At 35.0% G+C, this 16,620-nt stretch overlaps 1 protein-coding gene across 1 annotated transcript in view; it reads right to left on the bottom strand.

The window, feature by feature from the left end:
- LOC126976042 (uncharacterized) overlaps positions 1–16,620 on the bottom strand; it is a 144,064-nt gene that overhangs the window by 101,968 nt on the left and 25,476 nt on the right. Inside the window, exons 5-9 of the mRNA XM_050824184.1 lie at positions 15,537–15,563; positions 13,607–13,639; positions 11,403–11,423; positions 9,950–9,985; positions 8,878–8,913 (exon numbers count right to left, since the gene is read on the bottom strand). Of these exons, the coding sequence (XP_050680141.1) occupies positions 8,878–8,913; positions 9,950–9,985; positions 11,403–11,423; positions 13,607–13,639; positions 15,537–15,563 (153 nt within the window). The remainder of the gene's footprint in view (positions 1–8,877; positions 8,914–9,949; positions 9,986–11,402; positions 11,424–13,606; positions 13,640–15,536; positions 15,564–16,620) is intronic.

Here is a 16,620-nt window from a genome sequence, read left to right as displayed (position 1 = left end):
TTTAGATAGCCAGCTGTGAAGACGTCGGAAAAAATTGCGGCGAACTGTTAACCTCTAATTTCAGCAACGCACACTTAAAAAGTGACTCACGTATCGCGAGAGTGAGACGTACTTGTCATGCACACTAAATTAATAAACTTGTCCTGTTGTCATGCGTTGCCTAACAGCAAGAGACTCTAGACGTACTAATTATCCAAGTCATACAATTATTATATACTAGCGCATAGACATCCTGACAGCCCGATAATGGGTATCAATTTTGATTTGTCAATGTGTGTGTGAATAATGCCAAGTGTTTACGACTTCAATCGTCAACTTAAATCGGTTACAGGAACGATAGGTTAGCTTGATGATGTTTCTTCTCTCTTGTTTGTTTGGTTATACGCTAGTCGCTAGTATATTGTAAGTCTATGTTTTGCACAGCAGTAGTACTGTTCGTGCCATATATCAGCTTGGTTATATATTATTTTATGAAAGTAGTTGAGAAAGTTTGTAGGGAAAAGTTACTGCTAACGTTTTCTTCTTAGGCGCTGTCTCCACGAGCGTGAGAATCGCGAGTCCGCACTTCTATCGTCGGGTAATCTCCACGAACAAGCGATTATTATGATGAATATGCATGTTTGTTTCCGAGTCATCGATGTTTATAAGTATTTATGTATGTTTAAGTATGTTTATTGTATTATATCTGTGGTCTGGTGCTAAAAGGCCCAAATAAATTTTTGCTCTTAATGATGTCCTAATGACTTTAAATAAATAATTTTATGTATAGATTACAACCGAATTGCTGCTGCGACGTTATTATAGAAGTGTATTTATTTACCATTGAGAGTTACTTTGTGTTCAATGAAGCCAGTAACAAACAATTCCTTATTTTCTACTGTTATAACCATTAAAGTAACTATTAATAGCAAAAATTGATATTTGGAAAAATTGGCTCTTTTAGCACCAGACCACAGATCGTATCGTAGTATTGTGCCCATAGTCCTAGTTTGGGGCAAGATAATTTGTGTAAGAGTGGGTTAATATTATATTATTATTATTAGTCATAATATTAATTGTATGTCTAGTTGGTAAGCCTTTTTCTAATAAATAAATAAATTATTCCACCCGCGTATCGTTGCGACTCGTGACAGAATCACAGCGTGTCCGTCCGTGTCTCGTAACGGAATCTCCGAATTTCCTTGACGATGCGTTGTGCTCGCTACGATAGCGCCACGTTACGATACGATACCGCGGCGATACTATGACGCTACGTATCGATTCTCCACTCGTGGAGAGTGCGCATGAGTGTCGAGAAAATATGGGGTAATGCAACCTTGTCAAACGAACCTCCTGTTTTGAAGTCGGTTAGTAAAGTAAATAAGTTTTTTAAATTATGTATGTAGAAACTTAAATGTCAACTTACTGATGGGAAATTTCCCGGGGAGAAGTTTGGCTATAAAAGCAAAAATACGTTATTTTATTTCTTTGAGAAACAATATCCTATGTAATAAATATTCTTGGTCAATAAACAGCAATGTAAAATATTAATTCAGTTCAAATTTGATTCGGACAGTGACAGTTGACACACGTCTAAGGAGAAAAGTGTGCTTACAATACAAATGATTTGAGTTTTCTTTAGTGTTTATTCCGCCAATGTTTCACCTCTACACGAGGCATCCTCAGGACGTGTTGTCTCGCCAAAATCTGGCACTAGACTCACGTGTCGAATATTTTAAACACAAATATTGGCGGAATTAACACTAAAGCAAACTCAAATCATTTGTATAATTATGGATTTCCGCAAAGTAACGCCTACTTCAATAAATGTGCTTACAATATTTTTAAGCACACCGTTCCTCTATCAGACTGCGAATGATGTCTTTATATGTGTAAGTATAGAACGTGATTGATGAGAAAATTTCATTCTGTAGAATGTGTTTAATTCAAAGCTAGTAATAACTTTGCTTTGAACGATTTCATATTTTAGTAATTAAGTACATAATGTAATTATGTCTGTCCGTTATCTTCCCTAAAATATGACGGGTCGATCCTTTTATCGAAACTCCATTCAATTATGTTACAATTTTTGTTCTAAAATATTTGACAGTTATGGAGGTAGTAAAAATCAAGAAAATAACTCCCTAATAATTAATTGCTTTTGAATAATAAAACTACTACTATGGCTACAAACAAAAAAAACTTACAATTTAAAAAGTAAACCTATTAATTGAAATAAAAGAGATAAAAAAAGAAAAACTACTTATTTGACTAATGCAGATGGAGTACCAGCTAAGTGCTTAATAACGCTTTCCTTATACCTTCCTTTTACCAGTGGGAGGCTCCTTTGCAGGATGCCGGCTAGATTATGGGTACCACAACGGCGCCTATTTCTGCCGTGAAGCTGTAATGTGTAAGCATTACTGTGTTTCGGTCTGAAGGGCGCCGTAGCTAGTGAAATTACTGGGCATATGAGACTTAACAACTTATGTCTCAACGTGACGAGCGCAGTTGTAGTGCCGCTCAGAAGTTTTGGGTCTTTCAAGAATCCTGAGCGGCACTGCGTTGTAATGGGCATGGCGTATCAATTACCATCAGCTGAACGTCTGGCTCGTCTCGTCCCTTATTTTCATAAAAAAAAACCTGACCACCCCACTACTGAACATATAATTTATCAATCACTGAATTAGTATCGTTTAACTTATTGTATTCACGAAGATGTATAGTAGTTGTGATGTTGAAACACTTATTACACCTATTCGTAAAACTTTAGAGATTAATGATGACTTATTTCCATTTCACCTTGCTCAAGTAAACGTAAAAGTTCATATTGATTTAAAGGAATGTCTTAGAGTTGCCCTTACAGCTGTTCCCAATATTCTATCTACAGATAGAGAAAAATTATTACCTTCTACTCTCAGTAATTAGCAGTCAATAATCTGAAGCTGTCCCAATATACCCGATAAGTCATTCTTATCGCCTTATATTGGGACGCGTGAATTGAAATTTCCATACAAACTTCTATCGCTGGTAAGCTATATACGCAGTCCCATTGACAGACAGCGTGTACGGATAAGGTGAGCTAACGTCGATAAGTTTATTGGGACAGAAAAGTCAACGATAGTTACGATTTTTATCTCAAGTAAGAGAATGACTGAATATTGGGAACGGCCGTAATAATCAATTTATCTCTATCCAGTATCATTATTATGGACAACATTAGTATTAGCTATTATTTGACGCTAATAAACAAGCCACCAACTACGAATGATTTAAAAGCTGACATTCAGAAAACGCTAACTGAAAATCAAATTCAAATATTTTTATTCAAAATAGGATTCAAAATCACTTATTGAACGTCAAAAACTACCACCCATTCAAAAGAGACTGCCTGAGAAGAATGAGATGCCTGAGAGATATCGTACAAAAAACATTTATAATTAAAGAGCCTGAGGGTAGTCGGTTTGTCATTAAGAAAATCGTTTATGCTATAGTAACCTTATCCACACAAACACTTTTTAAAAATTATTTAAAATTTCGTAACACATTTGTTTTGTACATTTTCTGGGATCATATTGTAGAAGTATATATACACCGCCCAACAAAAGCCTTACTAATTCGACCCAACCGAGTAGAAGGCATAACAAGTTTATGTTTGTTCCTCGTGTATACAGAACATTATCAAAATTAAACAACTAGAATCACAATCATGATCCAAAATTGTCTGAAGCAAAACTCTGCCTACGCGACTATTACGCAGAGTTTTCGTTCAGTTGTGTTTTGACCTCGCTTTGATCACAACGCTACGCAATGGTTATAAGATTTCAAAATTTTTTTTTCAAATTTTTTTTTTCAAAAACTGTACAAATACAATTTCAAAAATTTTTAATTCAAAATAGGATGTGACATCACTTATTGAAAGTCAAAAAACTACCACCCATTCCAAAATGAATTGCTCAGGCCTGAGAAGAAGGCAACAAACCCAGCGGGCTTTTTTTCATCAAAAAATATGTTTACAAAATAACATTGTACAATTAAACTTATTATTTAATAGCCTGAGGGCGGTCGCTCCATTCCCAATTTGTAGTATCATTAAGAAAGTCATTTATGTTATAGTAACCTTTACCACACAAACGTATTTTAACGATTCTTTTGAATAACGTAATACTTTCATTTTGAACATTTTCTGGGATCTTGTTGTAAAAGCATATACATCGCCCCACAAAAGACTTACTAACTCGACTTAGCCGAGTAGTAGGCATTATAACAGTTCATCAAACGTTTATGATTTGAAACCAACTTACATGTGGGAAATTTCCAGGAGCATAGTTTGCCTGAAAGTAAATATATGTTAGTTGATTAGAATTAAAAACACCGATATTCTATAACATACTTCTTCTTCATCTTTATTCTCTTTGTCTAGGAATATGTGGATAGAAAGCTAGTAAATGCCTTCTCTAAAGTTTTTTACTGCCTTGTTTAGGTACAAGGTATAACTCCCAACACTCTCCATTTCTTTTTTTTTACGACGATCAATCCTGGGCTACCCTCATCCAACTTATTCCGGCAAACGTGAGCAGAATATCGGTCCATCTCGTGGGGGGCCTACCAACACTGTACGTGGTCGCCATTCGAGGACTTTACTACCACAGCGGCCATCTGTCCGTCAAACGATGTGCACAACATTTTCTAATACTCTTTAGTTATTTTTAATCATCGTTCATAACGTATTCCAGTACTGACCATTTTGAGCTCAAGCAGTTTAAATCTGGGCTGGATGAGCGCCACTATTCAGATCATGTACAGTAAGCTTTGCTTGTCCACAATATGCAATATTTTGCCGGAAAATCCACGAAAGTTAATAATTATTATTACACCGACTTACACTTGGAAAATTTCCGGGTGAAAATTGTGGCTGAAAAAGAATAAAAACTTCATTAATGATGTGATCGGAGAAAGTAACGAGACTGATCATCTACCTACCCAAGGAGAGGCTTCTTTGTACAGGATGGCGGCTAGATTTTGGGTACCACAACGGCGCCTATTTCTGCCGTGACGCAGTAATGTATAAACATTACTGTGTTTCGGTCTGAAGCCCAAAAGGGCGCCGTAGCTAGTGAAATTACTGGGCAAATGTGACTTAACATCTGTCTGAAGGTGACGAGCGCAATTGTAGTGCCGCTCATAATTTTTTTGGTTTCTCAAGAATCCTGAGCGGCACTGCGTTGTAATGGGAGGGCGTATCAATTACCACCAGCTGAACGTCTGTTAGCAAGTTCCTTGATCTTACTAGGGTAATGACATATTATGTACATATTATTTCTCAAAGTAAACCATGTATTTGCATGTGCAATCGTAATACAGATCAGAATTTTAGGGTCAGAAAAGAATAAATAATAAAGAAAAAACCTAAACTGTATTGCACTATCGAAAAAATTGAATCATGACCCACCTTAATGTCAATTTCCTTCATTGAAATTCGTTTGAACATAGATTTCCTAACTAGCTGATATCATTTATATTAGATAAGACACTGACACTCAACCAACTGTCAATACAATATTTATCGTGCAACCCAACTGTTTTTATGATTTTAAAAGAATTACCAGCAAAGTGGGTCTTGAGCCAATTTTGTCGATGGTACCTAATGGGCAGGCCGTATCATTTACCTCTGAATATCTTGCCACTTGTTGCAAGAACAAGGAAATATGAAGAATCTAAAGACAAAGAGAATAATATCACGGACACGGCCATTTTGTCTTGAGTTGCGTGCCATTACCGTCGACGGTTTCTTTTCCCTATTTGAAGCGAATACTTCTTTAGGTGTGTTGATTACTTATATTGTGTGTTTGGAATAGGACTTGGCTGACACGAGGCATAGTCAGGCTCAAAGATGTCAGAAGGTCCTTACCTTGTGACATCTTTGAGAGTACTATGCTTGGAGTTTTCCTGCGAGATCAATGCGGAAATGAGGACAGCCGTAGGAGAGAGAACCCAAGTCACCGACATAGCTGATGGTTACGAAACTGAAGTGGCAGTGGGAATTGAAATTTGCATGTTGAATGCAAGTTATATGAAATACTTATTGATACATATTTTTATATTTAACTTAAATACCTATAAACTTACATTTTGTGGGTTAGTTCCAGGTCGCACATTTCGCTAGCAAAAAAAAAAATCGTTTTATTAATTACTGAGAAGCGCCAATAAAAACCGAAACCTTATGATTACCGTTGAATGTCCCTAACCGCCCCATTGCAGTTTCATATATTTACTATCCAATCTTTGGCAAAAAAAAACGAGTTGGTTTGGGCATGTTTAATGTTTAAAGAATAGATTGACAAATGGCTGCACAAATTTATAGAGCTATTTTAGTTGCAAGAGTTGGCAGCAAGACCTATGATTTATAAAGCGGCTTTAGTACAGATCCCTATTTTATTGCGACCAATGTGATCTATTGTAATAGCCACTGTTAACATTGATTCTTTCCATGAATCGTATTATATCCAAGAAAATTTATTGAAGTAGGCGTGCGTTACTTTGCGGAAATCCATAATTATATAAATGATTTGAGTTTTCTTTAGTTTTAATTCAGCAGCTCATGAAACTCAATGAAACTCAGTGCTCTGTGAACGGCTGGATCACTTGGCGTTGCGTAGAGACGTCGCTTCATTGTGTGTCTTCTACCGCATTTATCGCGGGGAGTGTTCCGAAGAGCTGTTTAACCTGATTCCTGCCGCCGAATTCCACCTTCGCACGACACGCCACAAGTTAGGATATCATCCCCACCATCTGGATGTGTGGCGGTCCTCCACAGTGCGGTTTTCAAGGAGCTTTCTCCCTCGAACTACAAAGAGAGAGATACGACATGGGTACCTTCAAAAATAAGCGCGTACACCTTCCTTTAAGGCCGGCAATGTTCTTGTGATTCTTCTATTGTTGCAAGAGAAAGTGGGCGGCGGTGATTACTTAACACCAAGTGACCCGTACGCTCGTTTGTCCTCCTATTCCATAAAAAAAAATCCGCCAATATTTGTCTTTAAACAATTCGACACGTGTTTCGCCTCTACACAGGACTTATTATATCTTTTGCAGTGAGCTGATCAATGGCGACGTATGAACAAGTGGTTGAAGAATTGGTCTTCCCAAAGAGATACGTTTACGCATTAAAGGACCATATTCAGAGAGGATGAGTAATAAGTAACGGGGTGACGTAACATTTATTAAAAAAACATATGGTTGCAATTAATAATAGAAAATTAATTACACTAAAACCTCCCACAACGTTCATTTTTAAATTAATTTTATCAAAAAAACACGTTCCTGCAGAATCGAGCAGTGGGATCTCGTACTATAATATGTCACTTTTTAACTTTAACTTGAAAAATGCCAATGAATACGAATGTGCCACACATTCAGTATATGTTAAAGCCAGTGTTACTGTTAACGTTAAATTTGACTTAAACATTAACTGTAACAGGTAATATGGTGCAACTCCGCTTTAGTGTGTCAAGCCATTTATAATTGTTGTTGACAGTTCGTTAATGAGTTATTAGTCAATTAATACAGATAAGGCTATTGTATGTGTGAAGTCAATTATCAATATTAATTAACTATAACTTCAAGTCAGCTTAAAGGAATCTCATTCTGATATTGGACATGAATTTGTGTGATATCGCCACAAATATAAACCAATCAAAATTATGTTTGCATGGTTATGTTTAAAATATTAGATCAAAACAATTTGGTATGTTTTTCAAGTGATAACCCTCACTTCTAGGATTAATACACAAATAAAATTTGAAAAAGAAAATTTTATGAACGATGCGGGACTGGAACCCACGACCGCGGCGTTCCGTGCCGGTGCTCTAACCAACTGAGCTTGCTGAGAGTTGAACAAAGCATACGAGATTTTATGACGATACGTCACTCGAACGGTTAGCTCAGTTGGCAGAGCGCTGGCACTAAGCGCCAGAGGTCGTGGGTTCAAGTCCCTCCAAGTTCATAAAATTTTGTTTTTCAAATTTTATTTGTATATTAGATCAACTTAGATTTGTTCAATCAAGTGAAAAAATGACACTTAAATAATAAAAGTAATACATTTTACCATTTACTTCGGACTTGACTTCGGAAAAGGTTGAGGCTTAACAAGAAGAAGTGGCAAGAAATTGATTTTGCCTATTGTTAAAACCTATATTTCCAGCTTCATAATGTTACAAATTATTTTTATTACATTCCATGTAAGGCGTTGCAATAAAAATACTCAAACAAATATATCAAAAAATAAAAAAGAGTTATTAAGAACAGTAGATGCATATAATACTGTACATAATAAATAAACATTATATGAACATTATAAAAATATATTTTTATAATTTATACAGTTTTTATTTAAAAAAAAAAACAAATATCAAAACTATATTTACAATACTATGATTTTTACATTAAATTAAAACTAAACTAAATCATTACGGGGAAGTGTACCAACAATACTGGCAGTATTTCCACGTTGGATAGCTAGGCTGATCCGTTATCCCTAAATAGCTTGGGTTACCAGTAGCCCTATTGAGGCGTGAAGATAGTACATTGTACATTCATAAATAATCCCAAAAGTGAGGGTTATCACTTAAAAACTAACAAAATGTAATGATTTTCTGTTATTAAGGGATAATCTTATGATGTTTTTCTCTCATGAATGTTTTCAATAATGGTGACTGTTTAAGCCATTTTTTTTCATGTAATCTGTCACGGGGAATAAATAAGTGATTCAGATTTCTGTTTTGATTTTCTCGAAGACTATATTTGAGCAATGGACAAACTATTTAAAAATAGAATTACTTGTATTATGTTACTGGAAACAAAATTATGTTAGAACAAATATATTCCAAATTAAATTACCGTTTCTTTATCTGTCTCAGCCCAGTAGCCAAACATCTGGAAAATAATTATTATTATTAATAATATTGACAACACTTTTTACACAAATTATCTTGCCCCAAAGACAGCCATGTACTATGGGTGCGAACTGCGCGACACAACGATGTATTTCATACGATATGAATACACATATTCGTACATCATTAAAATAAAAAACAAACAAATATTATTAATTAATTATGTTTTATTTTCTTGAGTTCTGGAGTTTTCTTGAGGGTAATTCCAGACAAGATTTGTTCAGACCAATTCGAAACGAAGCATCTTCAGGTGATGTTGACTCGCCGAATCCGAAACCCTCGAATACTCAAGAAAACTCATAACATTTGGATAAATATAAATATAATAAGTTAGAGAGCCGGGCAAGATCCGGACTAAAAATCCGGATATGTCCGGATTAATCTGGACGGATGGTTTCTATCCTAGTTGCGAAGAACTGTTTTAACTAATCTCGCAAAACCCCAGATTTGCACCCGAACTTAAACTTCAATTTTGCTTTTGCCAGAAACTTTAATATCATCCCCACCATCTAAATGTGTCCTCCACAGTGTGGATTTCAAGGAACGCATACACCAGTGGGAGGCTCCTTTGCACAGGATGCCGGCTAGATTATGGGTACCACAACGGCACCTTTTCTGCCGTGAAGCAGTAATGTGTAAGCATTATTGTGTTTCGGTCTGAACGTCGCCGTAGCTAGTGAAATTACTTGGCAAATGAGACTTAATACCCTGCCACAAGAATCAATGAATCCTGAACGACACTGTATTGTAATGGGCAGGTCGTATCAATTACCATTAACTGAACGTCCTGCTCGTCTCGCACCTTATTGTCATAAAAAATAAACAAACTGAGGATCATGAGCTTCCTCGAGTGGTGTTTCCAGGACGATACCACATGAGTACCTTTGATACGTTCACCTGACAGGCCGGGAACTCTTATTATTAATCATAGTTTCTAGAATATTCACTAATATCTATCTATGTACATACATTTAACTATCAAGTTTTCATGATTCTTATAATTAAATCATACTTACACCAGGGCTAGGCTTGCCAGAAGGTACTTGTTTTTCCTATAATCAGGGTTATATTAATAATTATTAGCAATATACCGTTTTAATAGAAATAACTACCCGGTTACATTATTTTTGAAACTGACATCGATGACGTCACATCGTCGCCTTGTTACGGTGTGCAAAACAAGCATCAGTAGGAATAATTGTCAATAAATAAACTACGATTTATTTTATCTGTATTATTGATTGATATAAAGGTGTTGTGTAGTGGTTATAATTATGATAATAATGAAAAATTAAAGAAAGAACCTGGGTTCAGTACTAAAGTAATTATTTTTGTGACAGAACAACAGAAACTACAGAACTATTAACAAAAGTCAAAAGCTAACAATGAATACAATGCAGCGATAGTACGAAAATAAAATAACATGTACGTAGGTAATGAAACTGCAAGCCGTACAGACACAGCAGGACGAGCGCGAGGGGGTGAAAGGGGAACGGGAGGGAGCTTCATGTTATTCCAGAGATAATGTAGCTACGAAGTACATGCGAGATAGTTTGAAAAAATTACAGGCTTACAGTGAAGATGGCAGCACTATACTTTGTCCAACTATTTATTTTACTTTTGACATCTCGAGTCAATCAATTAGTTGTAATATCCATTCGTGTTACCGACTCGATATCTTAATTACGTATCGACAATTAAAAATCTACAAAAATAAAAAATATTAATGGTTTTTTTTTAAATATTCTGTTTCTGTTACCATTTCTAAGCAAGTTGTATTGTTGTGAAAATGGCATGAGACATAAAGGTTTGTCTTCCATATGCAATAATCTGTATGTGTTTCACAGCGCGGTTATTAAGGAACTTTCTTTCACGTACTACAAAACTGTGGAATGAGCTTCCTTGTGGGTCTTTCAAGAATCCGGAGCAGCACTGCATTGTAATGGGAAGGGCGCATCAATTACCATCAGCTGAACGTCCGGCTCGTCTCGTCCCTTATTTTCATTAAAAAAAAATGTGCTAGCCACATTGAGGTGCCCGCGTCGTAAATAATGTCACTATTGTCACAATACAAGTTATAGAACAGTAGCGTAACTCAGTGTCTCCTTGTAATTTATACCTACGTCTGGGCGGAGCGCTAGGGTTGGTACATATAAAAAGATTGACGACGCGGACGGAGCGGCGCAGTTAATTAAACTCGGACAGCGACCAGTCTCGGCGGCGTACGACGGCGTGGCACTCAATAGATTTGTCTTCCCAATATCGCTTAGCCGCCGTGTAAATCGCGTGTATGTGTGCGTGAGTTAATTCGGTCGCTCTTGTATGAAGTTAAAGTACTGTTCTGTTACTGTATAGTGCTATCGTATCGTCTTGGAAATAGTTGTTCATTAGAAAAGTAATACACTTTACTATTAATTCCATAGCATTCAATATAGTTATGAGATGGCCGTTACAGGAAACTATGCTCACCTGTTGAGCTAGTTTGCTTGCCTGAAATTAAAAGTTCAGACTTATTTATTTACTAATAATCCAACAGCTTTATAAACCATTACAATAGACTTACAAATAAATTTACAAATATACCGATTAAGAATAATAATTACAAACTTTAATAGTTTATACGTTAATAATAATATTATTTAAGAGGTGTGTGTGTGTGTATATATATATATATATTATGTAAGTGTAGGTGAGTGAGCGTGCGGGTTATTGAGTGTTTTCGTGTTTATGTTATACAATTTGATTTCGTTTATAAAGCGTTGCTTAGTCGTCGCAAAAATGTCTCTCTCTCAGTATTATATAAATATGTTATACGTTTTAAAATACTGTTCTGGGCATAATTTATGGTTACTTGGGGGAAGTGAAACAAGTCAGTGTGACGGGTTCTATAGATTCTAATAATTCCGAACAGTCTATAAGGTTATTCCATTACATATGGAATAACAGTAAATATATTTTTTTCCGCCGTATAAACAGAGGTTCCATTCTAAAGTGTATGCAGACATATTAATAAAATGTTATACCAACTACAGTAGAAGGAGACCACTCGTGACTCTGTAGGTACATGTAAAATGTATTGGATCGGGTTTTTATCAAAAGTACAACACCTTTACAAACATATACATACACACACTCACACACACACAATAAGAGTGTATAGTTACCATATTTTAGTTGAAACTACAAATAATAAAAAAAAACGTGTGCGTATCGGGACTCCCCACAGAAGTGACAACTTATTCTAATCTGTTGAAATAATAATTTAATATTGAAATTGTTTAACTTGAGACAAGATTAAGTTATTACTTAAATTTTGTGTATATTAATATGATAATTGATAATGTAAGGAAAGGTTATTTATTAATAAAATCTTTTATTGATTATAAAACACATTTCATTCTTAGTTACAATTCTCGAATATGTACATTACAATTTTGTGTATGTATATTATTAATATAATTTTTTATACTATAACAGTAATAATTGGTTAGAGTGAGAGAGGAGGAGCCTGCCTACCGCTCCTGTATGCGTGAGAGAAAGGGAAGCCAGACAGACTGGCGCCGTAACGCGTTACGTTACCAAGCGGTTAACCCTTCCATAAGAAGTCAATACCTCAAAAATATTATGTAGGTACTACATATAATATAGATATATCAATTTATTGCCGGTAAAGTGCCGTATAAATCTAATCATACATATTTCCACACAAAAAAATTTGAAAAACAAAATTTTATGAACGACGGGATTCGAACCCACGACCTCCGGCGTTCCGTGCCGGTGCTCTAACCAACCGAGCTAACCGTTCGAGTACCGCCTCGTTATAAAATTCTGTTTGCTATGTTCAACTCTCAGATTGTGGCTTCATCTACAAATTTTTGTTCTAAAAATTTTGTATTTCAAATTTTATTTGCGTATTAATCCTAGAAGTGAGGGCGTTCACTTTAAAAACATAACATACTGTATACATATAATGCTATAATGTTAGGATTACCCAGTAATTGTTTGTATGCAGAGTTCTGTAATAGTTATTTATGCAACTGTTGTGTAATAATAAAATAAAATAAATAAATAAAATTGCCTTTATTATTACTAGTGACTTCATTTTTCTTATACATAAAACTTAGATTAGCTTAACTAGTAATGTGTCTCTCGACAAAGGCCTCCTCTAAGGACTTCCACCTTATTCGGTCTCTAGCTACTCTCATCCAGTCCGGTCCTGCTATCCTTTTAAAATCATCCTCCCACAAGAAAATCTATTCTGTAACTTTTTTTTTTGTGTAATAAGGGGTATTAAAACACGAATGTGTGATAATAATATCACAGAGTGTTTTAATACCTAATTATCAACAGTTGCATATAATACTTTATCTACACATTTAATATGAATCCTCTATAAAAGATTCTGAAACAGTTAGCTTACTGATAACATTAAAAAAGCCAGTCCTAGAAACCATAATATCATCCAAAGGAGTGTAATTATAAAAACGGATGATTTAATTTTGTACTGAATTTCAATACAACACTCGTTTGGATGATGTAATGGTTATTAGGACATTGGGAGTTTTAATGTTGGTAATAAGCTAACTGTTTTAGAATCTTTAATAGAGGATTTAAGGCATGGGTGTAAATAAAAAATAATAATTTGATAAATTATATTATTAATAAGTACTTACTTTTAATTCATTGAGTAAATCCCTCGAAAATTTCTGAAAAATTTGTGTAATTTAAAATGTTATTTTCATTGATATGATATCACTACATATTATAAAACAAAGTCCTCCGCCGCGTCTGTCTGTCTGCTCCCGATGAACTCAAAAACTACTGCACCGATCATCATGCTGTTATCACCAAAGGATAGGATGGTTTTCAAGGAAAGTTTTAGTATATTAAAATTTACTAAGTTTTTGTATACATTCACGATATTTGTTTTATGTGACGAAAAAAAATAAGCCTTCTGAGAGCTTTCAACAAAAACGCTTTCAAAAAAAGTCCTAATCCGCTGGATTATGATTTATGGTCAGTTTTAGAGAGTACGGCTTGTTCTAAGCACCATGATAATTTGGAGTCCCTAAAAGAATACGTATGATTGGCAGTGAAGAATTTTCCCGTGGAAAGAGTGCGTGCTTCTATTGATAACTGGCCTTAACGTTTAAAGTACTGAGACCACTTGGAATAAGCTTTTGATATTTTAAATTGTTTTTTATTTATGTATTAAACTAACACACTGTAAAAGTAATAGATATTATGTGCAATAGATTTTAATTATTTTTTTCATTATTTATGGCAATATTTATATATATAGTAAAAAGTTGTTTTAATTATGAAAGTTTCGGAATACACGAGACTAAGGTTGAGATCTTTAGAGAGTACATAAGCTTTGTTTAGACTTTTCTTACGTAAAATTGAGTGTAAACAATATCTTATGTTTTTAAAGTGATAACCCACCCTTCTAGGATTAATACACAAATAAAATTTGAAAAACAGCCACAACCTGAGAGTTGAACATAGCATACAAGATTTTATAACGATATGTTACTCGAACGGTTGGCTCAGTTGGTTAGAGTACAGAACGCCGGAGGAATTTTTGAATATTTTGGTATAGTTAGGAATAGTTTCGCACGAATTGCTTTATTTCTAAGTATTTATGTGGTTAAATACAATATTCATTAATTGCGCTATCGTATACAAAAATGAAAATTTAAATTACTTAAAAAATATAACACTTCATAAGTATTACAATTATTTTAGATAAAAAAGCTTATCCCTCAGAGAAACCAACTTTCATCAATAATATTACCGACTGTCGTACGAATTTCATCTCAACGCCGCTAAAACGTCTTCACTTCAAAAATGTGTACAATGTAAAGATTATGAATGTAACATAGCATATTACATTGGTTATATTAAATATAGTTCATTTGATATCACAGTCACTTAAATTTCAAATAAATGTAAAGAAATAAAAAAATATTATTAAAAAAGAGTACTGGAAACCCAAGCGCTGGCAGCTATTTTGGTCAACGGATCAGCCCTTGCTATCCAACGTGGAAATACTGCCAGTATTCTTGGTACGCTTCTCTGTAATGATAGTTTTATTTTAATGTAATCATAGTATTGTAAATCCCTACTTATAATATAAATGTGAGTGTAAGTGTTTGTTACCCATCGACGCCGGAGCTACAGAACCTATTTTAATGAAATTTGGTAAAGCGATAGATAAGAGCTTGGCAAAGGACATAGGCTACATTTTATCGGAAAAATCCACGGTTCCCGCAGGAAAATTGAAATTCATGTCGATGAGCTATAACTATACCAATAGTAGGCTTATTTTGCCATGGCAAGATTGCTATCGCGAGGAAAATTCCTCGAAATAAGATACATATAATATGTTGAGGACGGGAGCAAAAACGGGAGCGAAAACGGTAACTGGAATAGGACATGAGATAATGTTCAATTCCAAGCTTGCTTGTTTTTTTTAAGATCCTTTATCTTCCCGTCGAAATCGCAGGCATCAGCTAGTATAGTTATATTAGTTGCTTTGTTTGAATAAATATAGAACCAAAAAAAATTGACTTAAAATAAAACGATAAACAAAACTCTCACCCCCATTATTCGAGCATTTTCTTCATACTAAAAATAAATTAATTAATAAATAAGAAATATTATAATTACTGAAGTATTTAGTACACCTATGAATTACATAATATTTTATCAAGTGACCCATAAAAAATTTGAATAAATAATACTTTCATATCCTCTATATATATGAAGGCTTTATGAATAGGCATTTCTTTATAACTTTTTGAATTTGGAAGTTGTTAGACATGTGATATTATTTGGAATTTTATGAACGAGCCGCAAACGGAGACAAACAAACGAATTTTGTATTTTACTGAGTCTCGTTTTTGATATTATTCAAGTAATGAATATTCATAATTAATTCCGTCCGCATATTTGTTCGAGATTTTTTTTCTTTCTAGTCCAGTTGTCAAATCACTATAAAATAAGTAAAATATATTAATAATACATACATTTATTTTTCCTCCGGGTTTTTTCTGTCAAATACAATAGACAAAGTACAGTTAGTAAAAAAGTAATTCTAGTTGTCGCAGGCAATAAAAAGTATTTTTTTCTCTAAACTCGTTTCCAATACTTTTTAATGTCAATAAAAACACTACCACCTCTTGGGTAAGAGTCTTACATCTTTGTGCCGTTTGGTGTCGAGATACTTGGTCCGTGGGGCCCGGAGGTGCGAAGAATGTACAATGTACTATCATCGCGCCTCAATAGAGCTACTGGAAACCAAAGCGCACCCAGCTGTCATCTCTGGTCTGGCGCACCCCAGTATCTTCTCGATCCATTTGACCGCATACAACGCAGAGCAGCTCGAGTTGTCGGGGACCCAGTGCTCGGTGAACGGCTGGATCACTTGGTATTGCGTAGAGACGTCGCTTCATTCTGGATATATTTTAGATTATATGTTTAACCTGATTCCTGCCGCCAAATTCCATCTTCGCACGACACGCCACAAGTTAGGATATCATCTCCACCATCTGGATGTGTGGCGGTCCTCCACAATGCGGTTTTCAAAGAGCTTTTGTCCACGTACTAGAAAGCTGTGGAATGAGCTTCCTTATGCGGTGTTTCCGGGACGATACGACATGGGTACCTTCAAAAAAAGCGCGTA

This window comes from Leptidea sinapis, chromosome 39 (assembly GCF_905404315.1).
Source record: "Leptidea sinapis chromosome 39, ilLepSina1.1, whole genome shotgun sequence".
Lineage (NCBI taxonomy): Eukaryota > Metazoa > Arthropoda > Insecta > Lepidoptera > Pieridae > Leptidea > Leptidea sinapis.
This window is presented reverse-complemented; position numbering and strand designations above follow the sequence as displayed.